At 33.0% G+C, this 26,143-nt stretch overlaps 1 protein-coding gene across 1 annotated transcript; it reads left to right on the top strand.

Annotated features, from left to right (window-relative positions):
* Positions 1-1,959: 1,959 nt before the first annotated feature.
* Positions 1,960-24,473, top strand: LOC126834109 (protein vestigial-like). The gene is made up of 6 exons (XM_050565806.1): positions 1,960-2,511; positions 9,607-9,841; positions 11,681-11,896; positions 17,522-17,714; positions 17,820-18,052; positions 24,358-24,473. The coding sequence occupies exons 1-6, from the start codon at positions 2,383-2,385 to the stop codon at positions 24,405-24,407; spliced, it is 1,056 nt and encodes a 351-aa protein (XP_050421763.1). The 5' UTR covers positions 1,960-2,382; the 3' UTR covers positions 24,408-24,473.
* Positions 24,474-26,143: the final 1,670 nt, after the last annotated feature.

Genomic DNA, 26,143 nt, shown 5'->3' with positions numbered 1-26,143 from the left:
GCGGTTTTCCTTGATAAAAAAAAAATTTGACTATAGATTTTTGAGAAAATTGTAAATGTTATAGTTCCATTTTAGATCTACCTTCGGTCTAATTTTCAGATCTAAATCTCTAAAACTTTGCTTGAAAAAGTAAAATAAAGAAAAAAATTCTATCCCTTCCAGGGGAAAGGGTTTATGATATTTTTTTGTTAATGTTTATCGATAGTACTATGTTTGAAGAACAATTCATATAAATTTGGAACTTTTTCGACTATTTTTAAATAAGTTATAGAGCATCGTAATTTTAAGTTGAAAAATTTGTAAAATTTTTGGGTGTTTTTCTCGATTTTGATGGGGAAGGGGTGACTTTTTTTTAATTTTTGGCCTGGTTAACTTTACATACTTTACAGGTATGATTTCTGATGTATAGAGTTGCTACACGAAGAAATCGGTTCAGCGGTTTACAAGATATCGTGGGTCCAGAAACAAAAATAAAAAATAAAAAATATAAACACATCATTGTAAAAACAATACCTTCTCAGCTCCGCGTCGAAGCTAAAAAAATGCATTTTAGAAACGCCTAAATCAGTAAGGTTTAGGTATAGGTAATACTTACGATTAAAATGTTTTACAAAATATTGACACCACTTTGGGGTCGTCTGTTAGACACGCTAGACACGTGAATTTGGACCCCGAAAAAGTATTTTGGAATAAAACATATAGCAAAAATAATCTACAAATTCTGAAAGCTAATTTACAATTACCTATTTAATATTCATTCACAAATTTGCCACACTTGTTTGGAGTTGATAGGGTACAGGGGCAAAGGGCTAACATAATGTAAGTATTAGGTAAGAAGTAAGAACTTATATTTTATAGCTTACAATTTACGCAACATAATTTCGATATTTTTCTGTTGACTTTTTTATTAAAACTGTATAGGTAAATGTATCTATGTTGATTTTATCATTTTGCAACTCTGTATAACTGCCATATGGTCATACAGTCATCAGGGACGATAAACGAGTGCAAATTAAAACAATACTATACTATAAAATATACTTACACTACACCATTTATCGCGACTTAACTTAATGGCTATTCAATTATTTAGGTAATTAAAAGTGGTTATCGACCGGTCGAAGTTAGTCGATCGCGCTCTAGTAAATGCCAAAAGAGGTAAATATTTGTAGGTATGTATTTTCAGAATATTATAAAACAGAATCAAAAATATATAAGATAATAAACTAGATTGCTATTACTAGTGATAAGTATGGAAGTCGACGTCTGTCATTTTTGTGGGATTTATGTGTGTATGAAATATTATATATGTATGTCTGTGATTCTGTGTTATCAAAACTTAACTTATAACTATTATATAAACATATTTGTATGTGATAAAGACTAAGATTTTAATTCCCACAAAAATGGTGGAAAATGGTAACTTCAATTATATCTCTATTGACGGCATGTACAACTAGTAATTTAGTTTATTATACATAGATTATAGGTATATTTCTGTGGACAGAATAATAATTACACAATATTTTCATAAATAAAATTGCAACCGTTTTAGTTTTATTAGATTAAATAGCTCTGTTGATATTTTCCGCTCTTCAGACAGTAAAGCCTATTTCATGACAATTATTTTAGCTTCGATGCGGTATCCCGCATTATTATTATCCGCTATTCGATTGTCGCTTTACACAACAGTATTAATAACAATAACAATAATAATAATAACAATAATAATTAACCCTTGAGCGGTCTAGTAGGTAGACACAGCCGGACGAGCGGTCGGCGTGTGGGTGGGTGCCGAATACAGGGGACGCGGGCGACCTTGCCTCGCCTTTGCCGTGCCGCGCGTCGGGGCCACGACCACGGTGTGGACCCGTTCGGATTGGCCGTGGTGGGCGTGTCCACAGTGCGGGCAACCGATCCTTGTTTCAATGGTCCGCGCACCGCACGCGACACGGTCGTCACAACAGTGTCGCTCACGCATCGAGTCGCACGCACTCGTCTCGTCGAACCAAAAAGTTTTTTTTAAAAAATACCAATTTTTTTTTATCAAACCAACTCGGTGTTCAATTCGTATACACTTTAAAGCGGCAACTGTTTTGTGCGTTTCCGTCCGCCACACAACGTACCTAGTATAGGTGTAGGTACAGTAATATTGCTTATTTATTATTGCCATCGATCGCCCGTGGGAGTGTTCGAAACCGGTGCGAGAATAAACAATTTTTTTACCGCCGTGTGTGTAGTTGTGCGCCGACTTTTTTATATAGCGATATTTTCGACATACTCGCGACACGACAATTGGCATAATTGTTATATTTTACTCGGTAATACCGACCAGAGTACACGTACGTTGTAAATGAGCCGGGCGCGCACCGAGTGCGGACTATGAGCTGCACAGAGGTGATGTATCAGGCGTATTATCCGTATTTATACCAGAGATCGTCGGGCACGGCCGCCCCGCCGTCCAGGGCGCCGCATCACCATTTCGCGCCGTTCACTCACCAATATGACCGGGTAATTGTATTTACATGTCATTATATAAAATATAGTTGCCCCCAAAATCTTATTTGATAGCGGTATGTCGTTTGCGCCTGAAAACTTTCAACGTGCAAAATGTATGCAAACTCTTATTACCTACCTACTTTCTTATGTGTACATATCAGAGGTCTTTCCCTGTGACTGCGACCAAGTACCTACCAATGGACGCAATTTTACTTAGTGAGAATAATAATTCCCATTAAGTAAAATTGTGGGATGCTAAACACTGAACACTAAACATTACATTTTTTCTCAATTATGCTTATGAACACAAGCAATTTTGGGTGTGAAAAGCATTCCCAGGCCCTCACATTCACGCCGAATTGGGGAAGATGTTTGCCCCAACAATTCATAATGTCTGATGGTCCTGTAAAATCAACAACTTATTACATGTACCACCAACGCATATTCCAGTCACCAGATACCAGTTCTCATTACTTTAGTTGGTACCTAGTTGTGTTGCTTCTAAAGGTTTTTAAATTATCAAACGTTTAAGAAAAGAAGATACCTATATTTCTTTGGGGTGAAAAAAACCTAAGAAGTAATAAATTATAATTAAATGAGTGTAAATGTCAATTTCATAGACTTTTTTTGTTAATATTCGGTTTACTCGAAAACAATATTCTTGTGCAATCTATCAAAATTGTTTGGAAGGGGGTGTCAAAACTTTTGGTAATCACTCAAGAATTACATGTACTTAATTATACGGATAAGGTCCTCGAATAAATTCCTTAGCAGCCTCTAAAGTTAAATAAGTAGTGTATATTTTCCTTGTATAACAATTGGGTACATGCATTTTTAGTATATAAGTATATACTATAAAACGAATTTGTCTAGTTTTAATTTTTGAACATATTATTGACATTCTGTTAAATCCTTGAAAAAAATAACCAAAAGTAGTTTAAAATTTCAAAACTATATAATATACCTTTAGGTAATATCCGAACAATTTGTTTATAGATTTAAGAACTTTGTTGGTCATATTTTGCAGGCACACCCGTTGTCCCTATCATAGCTATTCGCGTCCAGCGACATTGTGACAGAATAATATGTTAAAACCTAAACAAAGACCCTGAATTATGTATACTTTACGTTTATAACGAACAAAATAAAGCAGTGTATAGTACTTGAGTGTCGTTGTAACTATATTATGGCCATTGTGTTGTACACTATTGTACCGTTGTGCGTAAGCGCAGTAATAGATATATTTGCAGCCAACGCCTTTCTCGTGAAAAATAACATTTAATAGCATTTATTCACCACATTCTAGTATATACCTACTTAGAAGTTAGAATTATGTCTACTTGAACCAGTAGGTAGCTGTTACTTAGACCAGTCGCGACTATAGCAGCTATAGACGTAGAATGAGAAGGACTAAACTTTAATCACTATAGTCTAAGGGTCTTATGGTTTATTTATAAAACGCCATAATAGTCAAAATTTTGTTGAAATATTCGTTTACTTATGAAATGAGTCAAATTCGTATGATAGTCAATTTTATTATGGCAATTCAAACGTTTACAACAAAAGTTTCTTTTAATGGTTTGTATATTTTTGTGAACATTTGTTTAAAAGTCACAATAAAATATTATATTGGTATAAAGTAGTTTTGGTTTACATCATTCTAGTGCACACAATCCCAGTTTTTAAGTGAATTTTATTAAAAAATTAATTTGAAAAATTAATCTTCGTAAATTTAAATAAGTATAGTGAATAGAAATGGAAAATATTGCATGTGAAAAACAATGCTATTTTTAATTTCCAGAAAGTTTAACTTTTTTGGACTAAACTTCTTTCATGTAAACAATCCATTCCCATAATAATTCATATAAGAGCATTAAAACAAAATATTGATATCTAACAGCCTTATAATAAAAACGCACAGAAGAAAAAACCGTTTTATCGCTCTCCGGTCAAGTATGAATTAAATTTAATATACCTACCCACAGGTATAATACAATATAATATAGTTTTCCAGTAGAACTTTTAAAAAATTCAATTTTTATTACATACTATTGTCCACGGTAGGTACGCGTTGTGCAGATAATAACATCATATATGTACCTATATCACTATTATATTTTATAAATACATCATAGCACGTGTTCTCGTTATTGTTCAATTGACCGCCTAGAAAAGCGACATGTGTAATGCATTTCAAACACGTTCCTATATTATATGTGTGTACGGTGAACACACGGATCCTATCGGCCTTTAGTATTATAAAAATAATAATAATAATGATAAAGAAAAATCGCGTGCGACTAAGTATGATTTCTACTATTTTATTTATTTTTTTTATGGGTCTGTTCCCGGGTATAGCGAGTTTTGTCGTTTTCTAAGTCAAGTTATACCTATTTTCGAAGTGTGTGTGTGTGTGTGCGCGCACATAAAGAGGAACCGACCAACCGGTTGTGTTTTGGAAAACTAGTCTTTAAAAAAAAAAAAATAATTCCAAGAAAAGGAGAGAAACAAGAACGAGCTAATTGTTAATTTTCGTCCGGATAAGTCGCTGCGAGCATGCGACCTTATGTATATTATTATGTTTGTGGTTTAACATTTTTTCATTGTCCGTACAAAATTTTAGCGTTGAATAATATTTTATATAGTAAAAATAATTGTCGTTATACCTACATTTTATACACTATTAATGATCAAACTGCAAATCTATCATACGTCGAGCTGCCTTGAAACTGTATAATAATATATAGGTATAGTACTTAGTAGAAACGCTTTATATTTAGATATGAGTTAGAAAAAAATTAAATAAAAACACGGATCAAGTATGATATGAAAGAAATATATAGGTTTGAACCGCATATATATATATAACGAATATTGTAATATTTAAAAAGTTATAATTTCATGTTTATGTAAATGGGCGATGAAAGATATAATCGCCTAATAAAGTACCTACCGACCTATCACATTTTACTGTTGTGTTGTAATATATTTATCAAGATAGACGGTATAGATACAGCTCATTAAAGATAGTCGGTATAGCTGAGGTGTAAGTATACAATGCCGTACGCTATATACAAGCGGATTTCCATAGATATCAGACCGACACGATGGCGAAGATTATTTCCTTAATCTAATTTTAGGCGATATTCAAAATCTATTAGCTAAACATGATTTGTTTAATTTGAAAAAGTAATAATTATACTATTCGTTTCAATCGTTTTGGTCGAATGGTCGGTATTATAATATCATAAAGTGCAATGTCCAATTTTACTTCATGGCTCAACTGACTATAGTCTAACAACTAAGACGGGGTACTACTATTCAATGAAGCATAAAAACGTAATTTGTCTGTAGCATACTCTCTTTTGAAGAATTACACCCTTTAGTCTTAATAAATTATAAAAGGAGGAACTCCTGTCATATTGGCTTGATGAAGGTTCTACATACAAAACTGAAAACCGCCATTATTTTTGGGCTTGCGTTATAAGTACAGATATTATAGCACGGTATACTTGGCTGTATTCACTTTTCTTCGGTCAAAATATCTAAAATATACTTGAGAATATAATGTTATAATCATAATGAAAAAAAAAAAACGTTAAAACAGTTATATTTTTATTTGACTTTAAAAGTAGAAATATTACATTTTGTTCATTCTCGCTTACTGTCTGTGATGTAATTAGTTACATAAGTAATAAGTGCAGATACAAGAAATGTTTTGTGTGTAAGTGTAGGTTTTTTAAGATTTGTATTATATAGTGTATAAGCATAAAAAATTAAAACTTGATTGATAATTTACTAGGTTGCGTGTCACGGGTGTGTATTTCTCTAACTTATAGACATTAGAGCAAATGAACGTCTCTTCTTTTCAATACTCAAGCTCAAAACGTGTTGGCGGCGACGGTGGCGAATTATTTGTAGTATGCTGTAGTACGGCAAGAAGAACAGCATAATATTATTTTATTATGTGTTGCCTCTGGCTTGATTAGGTACGTTCTGTGTAACGCGCGAACGGATTTCTGTCGACAACCTTCGGCGAGACGTGATTGTTTTCGAAAATAATGCACTTCCCTTGCAGCGTACTTAAGCCGTGCAGAACCTTCGATAGCTGTTGTGTCATACTCATACATAAGCAATAAAAATCGTATTAAAAAAAAAAAAAAACCAATAATAATGTAGATTTTATAATCTATTTGCCAATACTTGAAAATTGTACACAGCAGACAGCAGATCTCCTTTGTGTACAATTTACCTAATAATACTAGTTTGATATATTTGTAGTTGGGTAATGTTCCAAGGCAATGAGTTAGGTTAAGCCCTTCGTGGGTCTCAATTTTCATAAGATGTTTGGTAAATTATAAATATAATAATCTAAAACCTTTTGATATACTCAAAGCAATTAATTTCCTTTTCATATCTTTAAAAAAATATTTCACTTATTGCATATTATACAGACAGGGCCTAATGTATTACAAATACATTGTACCTAATGCATTTTAATTGCAATATTAATATAATAAAATATGACAGATGTGATTTATTTATTTTTTCTTAGGTTCAGGTCTATTTCCTGTTGTAGACTGCTCGAGTTATTAACCCATATATATTTTTCTCCTAGACCCAAATCGCGGTGCCCATTTATGTTAAAGGCTCAATCCCCAGCCCTGGAGCTATTGATATATTAATTGATACTGGGGGAGCTTATATATATATATATTTTTTTTGATCAAGTGCACCTGCAACCTTCTGCACTTGCAAAAATCTAAGCCAGAGTCCGTATAACGGTTAAATAACAACACTAACATGCAGTTTATAGGTTGAACTATTTATGTATACTTACATAGATCGATAGCGGTCGCCAGCGTGACGCTTTAAACGAATACTTTCGTCGTGCATTATAATATATAATTATACGCTTAGGAACTGATATGTATGTAAAACGCAGTGCTGTTCACGTGGAAAAAAACATTTGAAATATTTTTATGACCCACGTCTAATGAACAAATTGGAATAGCTGCGGCATGAGTGGAATTCCATATCTTTATATAGGCTACCGTGTATAGCGCGTAATGGCGCCCATATTTAAAAAAAAAAAACTAAAAAACTGTAGGTATAATGTACATACACACACATACAGATGACGATATATATATATATATATATAGTATTATATTATAAATGCTCGCGTTATAATATGTTTTTTTTTGTACTGAAGCCCTTTTGCTAGCGTTGAGATCCTACCCGGGCGGGTCCATATCCATATACCTACACGTTTTATTAAATTTATAACATTAACAGAGTGTAGTATATATTATGTATCACTGTATACACATAATGCGGCGTATTATATATACATTATATGTAATAACGGTATTCGGTGTATGCGATGGAAAAATAAAATCATGAAAATCCCATTGGAGGAAAATCCGAACTTGTCGGCTTAAGTATTTGGTGTGTGTGTGTGTGTGTGTAGTACAAAATGCCGCGGTATAGTACGGCGGCGGCGGCGGTCAGTATATGTGTATCCCCATATGTATTGATTTATGGTCATCAGAGGCAGCCGGTGTGTGTGCCGGGACACGAGGAATGCTCTTTTAAGTCCGACCCGACTCGGCATTCCGACATAGTATCTGGTCCATCTTTAACAATTTATTCTTGTTTTGGTTTTTTTTTTTATTTTTCTTTACTATTATTGTATGTTTATATATATATATATATATGTTTACAATGGCCTGTACGTAAGGCCGCACGACGCTATACCTACTGTGATGATAAGACAATTGATGTTTTTCGGAAGAAAAAAAAAAATTTTGGGCTACCACTTTTTTTTTTTTTTTATACTCCTTCCCTCCCCACAATTGTTTGCCGCACTCGTCCTTTGTCTATATATATATATAAATATTATAAGATATACGGTCAACCGGTTCCACACGTCCGTGACATCTGTCCTCAAATGCGCGATCGGTATATAATATTAATAATTGACCGTCATTAGTCCAAAAAGACCGCGCGGTCACTCATATTCGTCCACGGGGCATACTATAATATAATATACCTAATAATGATTGTATTATTTTATAAAAGTTGCAATAAATGCGCCGAGTATCTAGACGGGGAAAAAATACATAGTTGGTCCAACTAAACTAAAATTATGGGACACAATAAATTTCTAGTTGGAATAACTAAATAAATAGTTGAGCCAACTAAACGTTTAGTTAAAGCGACTATGCATTCGGTTCGGCCAACTAAATGTTTACAACTATTTGATCATTTATTCCAACTAGAAATTTATTAACCATATTTGTTTTAGTTGGACCAACTAAGTATTTTTTTTACCGTGTACACACATTGGAATTGGCGAAAACCGAAATGCTATATCGATTATTAACGAGACATTTATTTATACCTATATTTATTGGACCAAATAAAAGATCTAACTTTTATTTTTTTTTCACAGTTTATTTAAGAACTTTTAAAATACAATTTTCCGTACAACGATTATTGTTGTGGTACTTTTATGTATACGATTTCCTACATAAAAATACTATTAGGACACTTACGATAAAAGTTTCTGACTTTCTGTACAACATAGTTGTTTTAAAAAGGTTCCACAATAATAATTATTTAAAAAAAACGAAAAAGATGGTAGAACAAATTTAAAAGCAAAACTATATTAATATCAATTCCAAATTACATGTAACATAACACTAAATTGTTGAGTTAATTTTTGTTGTTGACAATAACTGTAGAATTAAATATTAAACTATTTCTCAATTTTGTTGTGTTGGAACTTTTACATGTTTCTTATATCATTGATATAGCACCAGACCCTCTATATTATCACTTGTTTTATTTTCTATTAAAATTTACAACTGTTTAAATGGAAACATTTTAAAAAGTTCCATAACTGATCCGCGGCCATTGATAATAACGAGATTACAGTGAAATTTCTCCTTGAGATTAACTTATACTGTTCTTAAGTTAAGTTCAGCCTTTGACAGATTCACTTCGTGGTGTCTCGTGCAGCAGTGTGCTTAGGTCTCTATATAATACTTTGAACTCGTTAATAATTGATAATATAAAACTCTGTTCATCTTATGTTTACAGTTGAGAGCTTTGGAATCGCATCAGCAACCGTCTACGTCTTCGCCTTTGGGAGGAAGCGATTCGCCAGCCAACCGTTGGACGACCATTGCAGAGCATACAGACTCTCACCATAGCAGCGTCGGTTCTGGAGCATCTAGTGTGGGTCCAGTGGGCGGTATTGCGAGTCCGGCATCATCGCCAGCCACGGCCAACAGTACCGCTGTAGTGCACAAGGAGGAAGACACGTCCAGAGATGGTAAATCGAAATTTTATCACATTTGTCATAGATTATATTCATACAGGTGTAAATTCACTTCCAATCTCGGCATCAGTATCAGCTGTGTAAAAAATAAAACACACAAAACCGTTTACAAAATATAGATGTAAAAGTCGTTTTTATTAAAAGTAGTGGCCATAGAGTTTGAAGAACGCCGCAGGACGGTGTAAAACCTTAGCTTATTGTATTAATTAAAATTAAGAGTTTACTTTAGGGTTCGACCTTTGAACCCTTTAACTTATTTCCACCATCTAAAGAATGCTCGTTTCCCTGGTCGATATACATATATAATATATACTATAGTCTTCTTTACAGTTATTTACTACTTTAGACGCACTGAATAAAACTTAAAGGTTACATTTTCTCAAACAATAACCGCACGCTTCGAAAATCAAAGAGTTTTTAATTTTTATTACTTTCATATTTAATTTCTGTACATTATATCTACATCTGAGACCATCGCAACAGCTAACTCCAATAAGTTCTTATCTCGCTGTCATGGGTTTCATTCTGTTGACATATTTTGTATAATATATATTATGATTCCAACAAAATATGGTATCAAAAGTGGTATAGTATTCCAATAAAAACATTGTAAGTTGAAATTATTCATCCTCATTTAAAATGGTACTGGACCGTCTTATTAAACCACGCTGTACAGTTAAAGATAGTATTATAGTTGTTAGCTTGCAAGTTTTATATGATCTAAATTAGGAATCTATTTAAATTTATTATCTATTTGACAGTACTTTTATTATATTTTGACATTGTTCTGTAGAGGTTATTTATTTATGAAAATTCAATTTCTAAAATCGAGTTACAGTTTAGAGCAACGGCCAACGGCATTCAGATAAACGGGTATTTTTTCTAATCGTTTTTTTAGTAAAATCTGCTTTTTATATTGTTTAAAATTCCAAAAAAACCTGGTTGTACAATAAAAATTGCACCACTTCCTATTCAAGGAACGTCTATAATTTAAATCTAAATCACATAAATATATTTTACTATCTCTTGAATAGCGGGTAAATTAAATCATTTGCCAATTGCCATATTTGCTATAACTGATGACATCGAATAAGTTTGTTTTGCAATATATTGTAGGGGCAAATACAAAAGCGACTTTTTTAATTTTAATCGAATGCTTTTGATGTAGCAAATGTATTACACACGGTTCAAAAAACTTAACCGTTGTGGAACTAAAATGAATAAAAATTGCATTTAGGTACACTCGATCGATTTGTTCGCAATTACTCTCCTCGTTTAACCCTATTGCACGACTAGGATTATATAATATTATCCTTTAATGTCTTACAAGTACTTAAACTGCGCGCTTGTATAAGTTGCACAAAAGACAATATCCACCCCAACGCTTTTTCAATTAACACACCGGCGCAGGCAGCGCTTTATTCTCTACTAAACTGTATTGAGATTAATCTGCTTTGTCTTGCAAAAACGGCCATCTTAATAAACAACATTATTATTATTATTACTATAACGGGCGTGCGGGCGTCACCGTGTACACTGTAGTCTGTACTCGCATAAATCGCTCTTGTTCCCGTGTATATCTGTTTGTAATTCAGGACACGCGGCGTGTTGTACTTAACGAGGTGCGCGCGTTAATGTATTCAGAAGAGGGATTGGGGTTTTTTTTTTTTTTTTTGCTTCGAAAGAAATTAAGACGAAACCGTAAGACGAGACGTAGTGTATAGTACCATAGTAAGACGTGTACTACCTAATGGACTGATGATGGATCTAAAAAAGTTTTCTTTTTTGCCTCAAGTTCATGCGGTTTTGATTTTTCTTTTTTTTCTCCTCCAGATGTGCGCACAGAGATGGACGAGGACGAAGACAACCCGGACGATTCCAGGACGAGGGACAGGCGGACCGCGGCACACGCGCAGTACCTGTCCGTCAACTGTGTGGTGTTCACCCATTACACGGGCGACGTTGCTTCTGTGGTGGACGAACACTTTTCCAGGGCGTTGAACGCAGAACAGAAGCTACAGAACAACTCCCACCAAACGTCGACCAAAGGTATTCATATACAAATAGGGTTTAATTATGTATATACCTATATTAGAATTATTTTTGAAATCTTAACTGCGAAATTGTTTACACGCCATTACCAGAGATGTATATATTAGATACATAAGTTGAATGGTCGCAGCGGAGCGGCATATCTGTGTGTTTTGTTAAGAAAACGTCGAACAGCTGTTTGAATAGTTTAAAATTTTCAAAATAAATTGGGTTTTCTGAAGAAGAAAAAAAAATTAAAGATAAACCCTTATTTTTCCGGAAATATCGAAAAGAGTTTTTGTAATGCTTTAAATATCTGAAAAAAATTGAAAACCTAAAAACACATACTTCTGGAAACAGTATTTGGTCGATTTTTATATAAACGAAAAAAAAAACATAAAAAATTAGTATTAAAAAAAAAAACTATTAAAATAAATAAAACAATAATTGTTAAATGATTAAAAAAAAGTTGTCGATCGGTTTATTTGACAAAGGATTTTATCCAGACATTGTACAAAATTCGTATAGTCGATTATTGTTCGGGTTAGGTCAGGTTAAGTTAACGTTAGTTCAAATTTTCTTAAGTCATAACATTACTATATAAATACTATAAAAAACAAACTAAAACGTTTAGCCCTCAACACAATCAACTTATATTTCATCTTTATTCGTCTTCGCACTTCAGAAATATTACACAATTATTACAAGTACATTGATTTAAAATAATCAACAGACACTAAACATATATTATATGTAGTTTATTTTTTCTTTTGGATGAGATCCATTGACTCGTGTCATAGGCAAGAGTCTTATGATTTTATATAGTAAACGGGCCTAATTGTATAACCGCCCTGGCCTATATTTTGTCCCAGCTCGCCCCTGCTCTAAAGTTGTTACAATACATTTTTAGTAAATAAAATTCCCCTTCAAATGTTGTGGTCAAGCGCACGTGTACCATCGTTTCTCTCGGGCTTTTATCTAGTGCTAAATCCGTTGGTATAACTAACAATGCATATCGTGGACTTGTAAATAATTATATCTAACATATACTGCGAAAGTACTTACCCATATAATCGGATCGAAACCGTTCTTGGATTAACAAAGCGCGGGAAAGAAATTGAACGTGCGGTGACGTCGTCGTCGATCAAAAGAAATTCTATGTTCTTCACTGTCACCTAGACAGTTAAGTATTATTATTATTTTTTTTTTTGCTTCGACGCGGTGCTGAGAAAATATGGGTATTTTTCTTTTTTTTTTACCGTGGTTTATATATTAGACATGTACATGCCCAGTCCGCACAGGGAAACGCGGTGTTGTCGATACATTTTATATATTATTATTAGAAAAGAATGCGCGTTGGTCGCTTTGAAGAAAACGCGCTCCGGCAATATAATTACACGACACTCTACTCGAAAAATTGTTATTGTTATTATTTTTTATTTTATATATTATACTTACTCTTGGACAACGATAGCGTCGCGTTAATAAAATATATTACTCTGAAGGATCAGCGCGCCATATCGTGTGAGAATCGGACATTATTCTAATAGGTTTTTAATTAGTGTAGGTATATGTATATATACATATATATATATATATATAGCTACAACAGAAAACTACTCTTTGGTTTTATTATTTTGTAAAACACCTCCGGTCGCGCGGAATGCCGTACTGTGTGTCTTCTTCTTCCTCCTCTCGCCAACACAACTGGTTCTTCTTGGCGCATTACAACCGTCATATGCGCTCACACGGTCAAACGCGGCGAACAACACACACACAAACCAAATAATAATAATTGCAATCCAACTGTTTGTGTATGTGTGTACCAGCTATATATATATATATATATACGTTTATTGGTTGTGTATACATTGTTGTTGTCTGGCATTTGATCGCCGGCCGAGAATTGATAGCGCGCGAGCCGACCATGGGAATTGCATTTTTTTTTTTGGATTTTATATTTTTTGTTAGTTTACATATCGGTTGTCTAGGAAGATGTTGCAATGTTGAATACAATACTGCCGTGCTTATTATAACAAATGTCCTATCTGCATTTTGCTCGGGACGGTCAGATAGGACACAGGAGAAATTTGAAGTCGCCCAACGGTACAATTAAGTTGGTTCGGTTTTTGTTGAGTAAGAAAATATTTTTGTTCATATAAGTTAACTTAAGCTTTTACTTTTTTAATGTAATTATTTTCTAATCCATTTTAATGATTGTTAATTTTCGCCTAGTCTTGTATGATATGAAATAATACACGAAAGCAAATTTTAATTGGATTTTTCGCAACATTTAATCACTCTTTAATTTTCTATTATTTCTTTCAATTAAAGAGTTTTTTTTCTTTTTATAATTATAAAAAATGTATAATACATTATTAAGACTTTATTACCTTATTTTCTAGGTCAAAAGTAAAAGTTTCTGAACTGCTATTACTCCGGACTAACTAGCTATAATAATGGCCATAAACTTGATGTTGACTTTTAATGCTCATCTACGGTTAATTTTAATTACCCTCAAGTCTCAACATCCTCCGCTTTAACCAATTATACCGTTGACTTTTTAAAATGTTTTATAAATTAAAACTGTTTTATAAGTGATTACAAATTTTGTGAAGTATAAGTTCCATTTTGTTCTATTTATATTTTATTGTATATTTAAATTTTGATCATATTATTATTAGTAAAGGTTATCGTTAAATTCATAACCACATTAATATTGTAAGTGCTTAAATACATATTTAATTCTTTTAAATAGTTTAATGCCCTTCCATTTATCAGTTACGTTCATAAGTACTTAATGATTTTATATAAGTGTGAAATAATATTCAATAAGTCAAGAACTTAATTTTGTTAAGTTCTCAACCCGGGTCATTACAAATGTATTATTTGATCCTTAACTATTCTGGCCACTCCGACCGAACCCCTGGGTCCTTTTTTGGGGGAAATCAGTAGACGGTTACACCTAAAGCTAGACTCTATGACTGCACAGAATGGAGATTTGATAATTAACTACTGTGTATCTATACTTAATACTACACTGTTTGTGTAGATACACAACATAAGTATTACATGGCCTCGAGTCTTGCTAAAAAAGAAAAAAAAAGGCGTGGGTAACGTCGGCACTTGGCGCTCTCATAATAATGTGTGTATTTAATATAATATTCCCAGACGAATTCTCTCGACCGTATCTTCAACTATGCTATGACTAAGTATAATAATAATAATTACGAAAACCCCTCGAAGCGAAGCGCTTTATACAACGCATAACATATAAACTTTTCTTGGAAGTATTCAACAACCTGCGATTACCCTATGTATAGTCCCTATACTATATCGCGCACATGAACTTAAACTGCGAAATATCGTTTGTATAATATGTACAGCGAGTTTATATAATTATTATGATCTAGACAACAGCTGTGTATAACATATGTATAGTCGAGTTTAAGTCGAACCCCCTTGAATTGTTTGCCGGTTATTTAGAACGTGGAAAAGGGTGCTCATTTGCTCACCGGCGCTTCACTTTTGCATTGAACAAACATGATAAAAGTATCAATAAGTTTTAACGTGTTAGATTGATGGATATTGATGGTATAGTTATATTTTAAACTGTTGGTCAAAAGTTTTTGACTACTTTAGGCCATACCAACATTTTAAATACAATTTTTTAATTTTTTTATTTAGGTATATTAACTTGTTATACAAGCTACCTATAATATTTTTACACCATCTGTCCAATTTAAAGTAGGTACTTATCAAATATCTAAATAAACAAAGTGTCCTTGTATTCTATGGAAGGGTTAATTGTTTTGGCTTTTGACTAGACATCAACAATCTTCTGTATACATTTCAAACTAATTTTACTAATTTTCGGAAAGCGTTTTGTATTTTAATAATTAATAATATGTCGAAGGGGGAGGAATAGGGGTGAAGGTAATTTAAGTATATCGTTAATCCTGTTACACAAGTACTATGACAATTTTGCCTTAAACGGTGTACCTAGAAAAACTGTCCGAACCGAATAATATATATCGTTAAATAATTTAATAATTCAAAATTGGTATTTCGATGAACCGTTTTTATCTGGTGTTGAAATCAATACTGAAACTTTGATAGACACTCGCTTACAGTATACTACCATCCCCCAAGATGGGGTGAACTTTTCCAAAATTTGGTCTACTCTTGGTCCACTTAGTTGCTGCGGGTTACGATTTGTGATAAAAAAAAAAACGAATAATAACTAATTGAAATATTTGAATATCGAGATTTTTGAATTCTAAACAAGTCCAACTTTGATCGATGGTCCGGGCGCACGAAAAAAATATAATCAAAAACATTGTTGTAAAACCAATACTCTCCACATAGGTCCACATATCGAAACTTGAAACAACAAGTGGGCTAACATATACTATTTAATAGGGGTAGGTAAAGGGTCCAAAAATGTGCTGTAGTGAGAGTGCTCTTGCCAAGGACTCGGTTCATCCGCATAGGTAGGACATCATAAGCACAATATCTGCACTACCGTTGTTCAATTCCATATATGTATAATATATGAACGGTATATTATTATCACATATTATGTACTTACTACTCTTGAGTAATTGTGTGTTGGTTTTACACGTTGTCCGGTTATCGAGTGCCTGTTATAATATTATCATTATTATTACATACGTATTATCTTATTATAATATTATATGCATATTATATTATTATACTTGGCGAGTGCGGTGTATTAATTGTGTGTCGGCATTAGGCAGGTATAGAAGATTTATGTAAGTCGGGTGTAATACGAATAATGTGTCGTATTCGGGCTTTCCCACGGGTCCACTGTTTCAGTTATTTATTTTTCTTCTCTTCGCTGCTCGACAAGAGCTATTGTTGTCTTTTTACAGGTGTAGAAGAAGCGCATTTACGTGAAGTGTAGATAGGTATATAATATAATATATACCTGTACGACTTAAGATGGTGTGTGTGTGTGTTTGTGCAGTGTTATCGAGTAGATTTGTAAATTATATTGGACCCGACCAAACCAGTTTTACACACACACACATGCTCGTTTTATTCGCTTCTTAATTCCTCATTGTTTTTATTTTTTTATTGATTTATTTTTATTACGCACACACACATATATATGTATATATTCGTTTGCACTTCTCCGAATGTCTTTTGTGACCAAACGCCGACCATCCGATCCGTATCTCTTTTTATTATATAATATCGTGTCCGACTTGCCGTGCGGTGCGGTATACAGAGGTAGAGATAGATTAGAGTACTCGAAATTCGACGAAAAAAACAATAGATTGGAATAAAGTACGTCGGGTACTATCTAGGTAATCGGCCAACAAAAAAATGTATTGGGTCTTGTTGGTTAAATTTTGGGACTTCATGTACAATAACTTGTCGTTTACACCGCGATCGATCTCGTATTTAAAATGTCTGCATGGGAAGGAGCAACTAGGCAAAAATCCATTGGATACAATTAAATTGTAGAATATTAGTGTATTGTTTGTTAGGTCCCGGATATAATATATAGGCTCTGGAGAAGCGTGTGCTCGGAAAAGTGCTATAAGAAGCCACAAAAGAATATCAAGAGTTTTTTTTGAGCCCGAATAATTTTTTATTTTCCTTGTTATAATATAGACTCTTCCCCGATGTCGTCAAGAAATTTCCCGGCGTCGTTTTGGAATAGCAACTATCACTCGCATCACTCCACTAGTCAGGTGTACCATCCCGAAACGGTATACCATCACCACGGCACCGCCGGCAATCCGGCAGATCCTTGGCAGACCCACTACCAACAGTATACGGCAGCTGCCGCCCACCACCATCACAGGTAACTCGGCTACTGATAATAATATTCTTCTTCTTTTAATGTCGTAATAAAGTAGTGCCAGAATCCAACGTCTTACGTTTACAAATATTATGTTATTTTTTCCAGAGCCGTACACGAGTATCACCATCACCACAACATGGCCGCCCAGTACGGCAGTCTTTTATTACCACCGCCAACTTCTCGGCTAGCACCTCCACCGCCACCGCCACCGCCACCATCTAGTCACCCTCACCCACACCAATACCACAGCAAAGCCGGCATGGACCCGTGGCCCAACACCGCCCACCATCCGGCCCTGGATACCGGAGCTTCCTATTCGTCTTATCCTACTGTCCCAGGTAAAACGGTTTTCAAACTTACTACAACTATAATATTATAGATAATGTTTGCACTTTTCTGGCGTTAGCTGTCATATAGAAAGTTAAGTTTTTGGACATAACGTGGATTGAAAATTCAGATCCGTTGCGTGATACTGTAATTACAAATTTGAGTGATGAATTTAATATAATAACACGGGCGGATATTTTTCGGGGAGGGGGGCTTGAGATTCTAGATACTTAACAATTAGTATAATTATACTATAACGTTTTTTAACTTGACACATAATGCGTCTCAACTCTCGAATTTTTACTGAACATAATCAAGATATTACCAATAGTTTATAACTTAAAGTAATGTAGCCGATTTGATACAAATGTCTATCAATTAAAATGCATACGAAAAAAAATGAGAATGGATCTGAGATATTTTACCGAACATACCCTGTCAGATACCTGACAGTTCAATCTATATGACGTTACTGATGTTTCAAGTATAATTAAAAACATTACATGATAATGTGACACGAGCAAGGATTTGGTAAACGTTTGATATTACTATAAAACTACATCATAAACAATGTACCTACTTTAATATTATATACCTATAGATACTAGGTATCTGGCATGTTATATAATATATATATATAGATATAAAAAAATCCTTTAAATATTGGGTAGTAGAGATTTTATAAACAACCCGTGGAAGGCCACAGTTATAAATATATAATAATATACTATACATGTATTATAAAACAAAGACAATGGACGATAATTTAGCAATTGCCTTGGATTTCTGCTGTTCTTTTTAAAACCAACGCGAACCGATGCAAAAAGAATAATGATAAAGCAAAAAAAAAAAAAACGAGTCGGCTCATGGACTTCGGGTCACGTGACTATACAACTGCATTGCTGACGACCGATTTGAAATTGCCGAGCACGTCATCATATCGTCCATATAAAGTTAATTGAACTAAAGACCTACATCGCGATCGGCATCTCTAGACGTATAATAATCTCATTTTGATAAACACTCACTGCTGGCCACTGCACACACACACACACACACATACGCTCGACGATGACCATAATAATTATCATTGTGTTTTTGTAAATTTAGATGGGTTGGTTTTTAGACAAACGAAAAATGTATAAATATATAACATAACGTTTTCAGTGATAGTATATTTTGTATTACCTATCGATCAGTGGCGTATTTATGTAGGGAAGATATGAATATAGATCCCCTCCCTTGGCTATTTTAGAACAGTTTGAAAACTTAAAAGTAAGTAGGAATTAGGATGTACTTAAAAGTAATATTATATTGAGAAATACAGAAAACTTAACTACAAAAAACAGATCAAAGGGTGGGATCTATCCCTCATATCCTCTCCCCCCTCCATAAATACGCCACTGCTATCGACAATGGAAAACCTGGTTCTTTAAACGCTATAGCAACATTTCCCCGCAGTACGTGCAAATTGAATAGGTTTACCTATATTTATGGGTAAACAAGTGTTTAGTAGAATTAAAATTTTAAAAAAATACCTTCTTAGGGTCCGACTTATAATTAACGTTACATCATAAAATCGTTTTGTTTTTACAAAACGTGATTATATTAAATATGTTATGTTTATAATTGATAATTCAGAGCCTTTTTTAAAATATTTTTTTGAACGTTTATTTTTCAATAAGGCCTTATTCGTATAATAGCCTTTAAGTTTATTTATAATACGTAAATTAAAAATCGCTCTACTGTATATAACCTAAGAGATGGAACTCCTTTTAGAAAGTGTAAATATTTGTATAGTATATATATTATACTTAAGTCTTTAGTTCTATTTGCTTCTCCATTGTCCTTTAATAAATTATATATATATATATATATATATATATATAAATTACAAATAGATTGTTAAAATACATTTTTCAGTAAAAAATGTAAATTAGCTTTGTCCAAAGGTTAAATACTCGTAAAGTGTAATTTTCTTACCTATATTTCATTAATTTATATACATACATATATAATACTATTATAACGCTTTCTCCACATTTTTTTTGTCTTCTCTATTATTTCTCACTTATTCTTATTATTAACGAGATACTTTACAATAGTCAACAGCTAAGGCCTAAGATGTGTTATTACAGTTCTGAGTTCTTTCTTTATTGTTGCTGTGAAAGCTCGCATATGGTTGCCATTCGATGAGATTTCGCCAGGACACTACAAGTTTTACTAATATCTATTTTTTGTGACTGAAAAATGAGCTTTAGAGTTTTTATCTTCTATAGGGTTTTGTGTTATTTATTTTCTATGTATCTAACATCTCATAATTAAGTGTCATTGTACCAAATGTATTACTACAGTGTTTCAATTAACACGTCAAGTTGTTTAATTTTTTTTTTTTTTATTTCAGCTGTTATTCGTTATTTAATTTTACATTTCGTCCAATTCCGACTACGGTGCTCATATTAATACACTAAAATATATGGGCCCAATTTTAAATGGCATATTGTGTATTACTATAAGTATTACGTATGCGCTTAGGTACTTGTGTTAACGACTATACAGCATAATATATGAATACAATATTTGATAATTTAAAGGGTTTTATTAGTTTCAAAGTTAAGACTTCAGACGTATTAATAACAAGTCTCCTCGAGGGCTTTCTTTAATTAATGAACTAACTCTTCGACGTCAGACTAGCACGGGGGCGGATGACAAGTTGTCTTTAATGCGGATGTGTAAGCGGCAAGCGCAATATAAGAAAGTAATTATTGTGTTGTTTCACGACATCGTTTTCAAAATAACTTATAACACCTACCCTCGCCGGAGAACGTGATTATATTTATTCGTATAGACCTACCTACGTCAAAAACGAAAATGGAAAATAGGACAATATTTGAATTTAATTATCATAATACGGACAAATTTTTGTATTTAATTCGAACAAATCGTATTAGTGTTGATGTATTTTGCAAAATTCGAATGTATAAAATATACTCTGAAGCGTGACCAGACACCGCCGTACACTATGCTATGCTTGCGGTTCGCCTAGTACACAACCGATATATTTATATTATGTATACAAATAATAGCTGCGTATAGTGTTTTAGAAGCATATACTATCGATCTAGCTATAGTTTAATATGTGTGTGTGTGTGTGTGTGTGTGTTGTGAACGGGTCGCGTCATTGGTTCGGAATGACCACACCTACACGGTCGGGCTACGTTACCACGGCAACTGTGTGATAAATGCTAAAATGTGCACACGCACAATATCCTGCTTGTTCATATGTGTATTACATGTTATACCTATAGGGGGTGTACATGTACAGGGTCGCTAACGCACTATAATAATATCCTTACAACCCTTTTGCACGCCGCGTCGCACCCTTATACGTACTACCTACATACCACTAAAGCAGCAGGTCGGTCTAAATTAATTATTTCGTTTTTTTCCCTGTTTGTTAATATCCTTTCCGGAGTAACCCCCGACAACCCCCCCCCCCCCCCCCCCGTTAATGTAAATTGTTGTTTTTACGACATATTATTATAATATAATATGCTCAAACGTATATTATATTATATTATGTGGGTACTTACCTCGCAAACCCTTACGTCCGCCGCACCTACTATTCCCTAAAGTAGGTAGCTTCATCCTTTTTCATATTTATATATATATATATATAATCGTGTACCCGTCGACAGATTTGAGCAACGTTTATAATTAAATAACGAATAAAAACTAAAAAACAAATCGAATAATTAAATGTTAATTGAAATTATACGGTAATATTTTGTTTAAGGGGCCTCTACAACTGTGTATTTTTAGTCGAAAACAACTCATTCTACTTACAACGTAATGTTCCTAAGAATACTCCGGTTTAAGTTTTGAAAAAAAAAATTTTAATTTTCCATAACAATGTCAAGGCATCGATCGTGGTATACTTTTGAAATTATTTTTCGTTAGTTAATTATTTTAGTTGAAAAAAGTTAAAAACTGAAGTTTTTACATTGAAATAATTAATGAACTGAAAATAATTTTAAAAGTGTGCCACGATCAATGCCTTGTAAATGTTATGAAGAATTCAAATGGTGTTTCATAACTTAAATCGGAATATCTTTGGGCAAGTTCTGTTCGAAGTAGATACATATATTTTTTGTACAAAAATTGATGCTACATGAGTTTTAAAAATAATCATTAAATAACAAAATAGGTTGTTCATTCCTATGGTAATATATATGTTTAAAAATATTATCTTAATGTTAAGTTTTAGTAAAAAATTGCCTATACAATGCGCTTTAATTAATGCTAGTGTAGAGGCCCTTTAATAAAAAATCCGAATGGTTAATCTTTCCCGACAGCAAATTTCTTCTTTTCCCCGTCTTCGTTTTGATCAGTCTTTAGTCTTTAACGGCTTCTCAAACGATTCAACATTTTTTTTTAATTTTAACATTCCATCTATATGCTCTCTTAAAAATGTTCTCAATTATATTTATCAGATTATCTCCAGATTATTAACCGTTTAGGCCGTTGTAAGTGTAATATAAATTATAAATTATACATTAAGTTGTAATGCAGCTTTGTATTAATTTTCTACAAATACGTACTTTTATCAATTTACAAGTATATTATACTCGCGTCTGGTTATATTAATATCATGGAAAACAGCGCCGAGCATAATTATTATCTTGTATTACTCCATTACGCGGTAAATATATATATATATATATATATATATATATATTATATAGGAAACCGGAAAACTAAGGACGTTCGCCATCGGGTTGAACGTCGAATGGTCGGTCGACCGTTTTCCCCTTGAATACAGAAGCAGCTTTACCACCGCGTAGGCGGTTCTTCGCAGTGCGCGCAGGGTGCGTTTGCGGAATGAACGGCTTGGGATTCCTTTCATAACTCAACCTCCCTCTGCCGTTTTAATAAAACCCTAGATCCCCCCTTCGCTTTGATCCCTCTCGCTCCCTCTCCCATCCGGAAACGCGTGCCTTTTCGGCACCACCGCACGTCTCATCGTCTTTGGCGTTATCCCATCGTCTCCCCTTCCCTTCGCCTTGTCAGTCCCGTTCAAAACGGCTGCTTGTTCATATATATATATATATATATAGGTATGTGCCACGGTCGACTCGGGACTTGCGAGCAATACAAAGAACAGTATTAATATAGAAAAAAGAGGATAGGGAAAAAACAAAGAAGTGTTCGACTAAACTTTATGCGTGACGTGTTATTAAGTGTTAACCGTTATTCAAACCCGCGACTATTGCACTGCGCACAAATGAATAATTATATTATATACGCAACACTTACTCTTGAAAGTCCAACGTGCTCTGCTTTTTCCCTTTGCGAACAATATAATTGCGTTCCCCAGAAACCAAGGGGTAAAAGTGAATTTTTAACAATATTGTTCAGCAAAGACATTTGAACATGTTTTATTATGCCATACACGTAGGTATTTAATGAACTATATGCACCTACTCAGTACTTTAACCGTTAAACTATTTGAGTATCCAACTTCTAGGAGGCCTTTAGATATCGATCGCTATCCATAACTTAATTCCTTAAAAAATCCTCTATATTATAGTAGGTACTACTTGCGGCGTCTAACGTTCTAGTGCATTGGGAAAAGTCAAACCCACACCAGCCCTTTATTGATTAGATATTATTAACAATGAATTAGCCAGTCAACGGCACAGTGTGATGAAATCCATGATAGATCATTACCACTATTATTATTAAAATAATTCATAAAGACACAATACCTAAATACACAGGAATGTACGGACAAACATGCAATTGTGACAGACCTTATAAAATTAAAACGATCTTGATTAATTTTGAAGGCTGAAATATTATTGATAAAAAAATATTTGTTTGTCACTACATAATCTAACATTTTTGTCGGAGAGCTGATTAATTTTTTACACTAACATAATAATATACAAGTAACACACATTAATCACACATTACACACATTGACACATGTTTTAATGTTATATTTTATATAGAAAAAACAAATTGTATACCTACTGTTTTTATGATTATAAATTACAGCCAGGAAAGGAATGATTTCAAAGGCTGTTGTCTAGAATTAAAAAAATATTTCAGCAAATATCGTGAGAACATAATTTTTATGGCAAACACTCGATTGAACAACAGCTGGCGAAAATTAATAATATATTACAATATTATATTAAACTGACATTTTACTCTAAAAATGAATACTTGTATTAATTATTCAATATATGATCATAATATACGGTTGATAGAATAACACTAACAGTATTAATTGTATTGATTATTGTTTCAGGACTAGAAGCACAAGTGCAAGAAACGTCTAAAGACCTTTACTGGTTTTGAAGAAAACGTAATATTCCAAACAAGAAATGTAATTTTTTTTTTTTTTTATTGACAAATTTTGAAAAACACACATTTATAACAGCGTGTAGGAAAAAAGTAAATATTATGCCATAGTTTAGCCGCCCCCATAGCTGGTTTTGTTAATATTAAATAATTATTGTCTGTTCGATGATAGAACTTTATATCCTATTGTATAATATAAACATTTTATTATGAGTATGTATCATAATGTTGACTTTGTTGTCATTTTAATTACTATTATGTATATATACGCATATATAGCTGATATTATAGTTGACTTAAAAGAAAAAAATCCCAAGTAGGTAATTTGCTGTTCATGATATATTATTAAATAGGCCTATACTATTCAGTGATGCCAAAACTAGGTCCAACTAGATGCTAGGCTAAGAGTAACTGTTTCTGTAATTTGGGAAATGGGTGTTATCTCCAGTGGATCAGATAAGCAATTATAAATCGTTTTCAGGGCAATCAAATCTGCTGATATTGTTTGGCCATATACCTATATAAAGTGAATTGAGTATCCCTAACCCGTTCTATTATAGTTCCATATTTGTTTGTATAAAACTGTCGATTGATTAAAAATATGTTTCAATCGTATATTTTGTATATTATTATATTTATGAAAGTCTTAGATATTGTATTGTTTTATTTTTCCTTCTTATTTTAAATATTGTAATATTTAACTGTTATAGAGTCGTGTGTTGATGTGCAATGTTAGAAAGTATAAATAGTAATATTATGTTGTTTATAGCGCAATAAATGATGTACTAGAATATTATTATTATTATTATAAAACCTACCAAATAATGCGTATGAACATTAAACATCGTTTATTTATGAACTTCAATACCTTAAAAACGTTAAAATTATATAAATCAACGCTGTTAAAAAATATGCTATGTACCTATGTCTCAAGCTATATTATATTATTATGTTTAGCTTTGAGTTTTTTTTTATTCTATCATGTACGACCACAATAGTTAAATAAAGAATCAAAAGTGGTAAAATTAAAACGTCTTTTGATTTATAATTTTTAAAAAAATACTATCTATTGAAATTATTTCCAAAACATCAAACGATTATTTTTCGGATAATGTTTTGTGCTGGCTTGTTACGTTAAAAATAAAATATCCTGCCCTGGCCATACATATACATATGTACCTACATTTCAATGAAACAGCTAATTTTAGAGATGCCTAATGTGCATCGACTATTGTTTCAGTTGTCAGTGTACAAAGTGAGTTTAATGAAAAATACCACAAACGTCGATTATCCGCATTTAAAATTGTTGTAATAATAATGTCCAAGATAAGATAATAATATGAGCAATCCGCACTTGGACGTTTTCATGAGCATTATACTGTATAGTCACTCCAAAAAATGTTTTATATCTGATTACTGGTAGGTACATGTCATGTCATAGAAGTGTGTACACAATAAACGTGTCGATGGATATTTTTTTATTACATTCCATTCAATTACATTTTATTAATATGTAAATTAACGATAGAAAACAACGTGTAATATCATCCGTAGGATTAAAAAAAGGTACAAAATCACTTATTTCTTTTGGTTTTTTTATCGGTTTTCCAAAATCTTTCCCGTCGCCGTCGACTCGACTTATAATATTATACGAGGGACACAACACGACTGACAACATTCCCCCGTGGTGTAAACACCCCAAAACAACAATAATAATAACTCATTCCTACACA

The sequence above is a fragment of the Adelges cooleyi genome, unplaced genomic scaffold (assembly GCF_023614345.1).
Source record: "Adelges cooleyi isolate 19-005CV unplaced genomic scaffold, UGA_ACOO_1.1 ACOO_flye_CR_arks_rails_tigmint_CR_PRNA_21, whole genome shotgun sequence".
NCBI lineage: Eukaryota > Metazoa > Arthropoda > Insecta > Hemiptera > Adelgidae > Adelges > Adelges cooleyi.
Note: the sequence above shows the minus strand (reverse complement) of the source record. Positions and strands in the feature narration are given on the sequence as shown.

Bases quoted from the DNA above. Each gene is read 5' to 3' on its own strand.
- LOC126834109 (XM_050565806.1), top strand. From the start codon at position 2,383: ATGAGCTGCACAGAGGTGATGTATCAGGCGTATTATCCGTATTTATAC. The intron at 2,512-9,606 runs GTAATTGTATTT...TTATGTTTACAG, and splicing joins TCACTCACCAATATGACCGG to TTGAGAGCTTTGGAATCGCA. The intron at 17,715-17,819 runs GTAACTCGGCTA...TATTTTTTCCAG, and splicing joins GCCGCCCACCACCATCACAG to AGCCGTACACGAGTATCACC.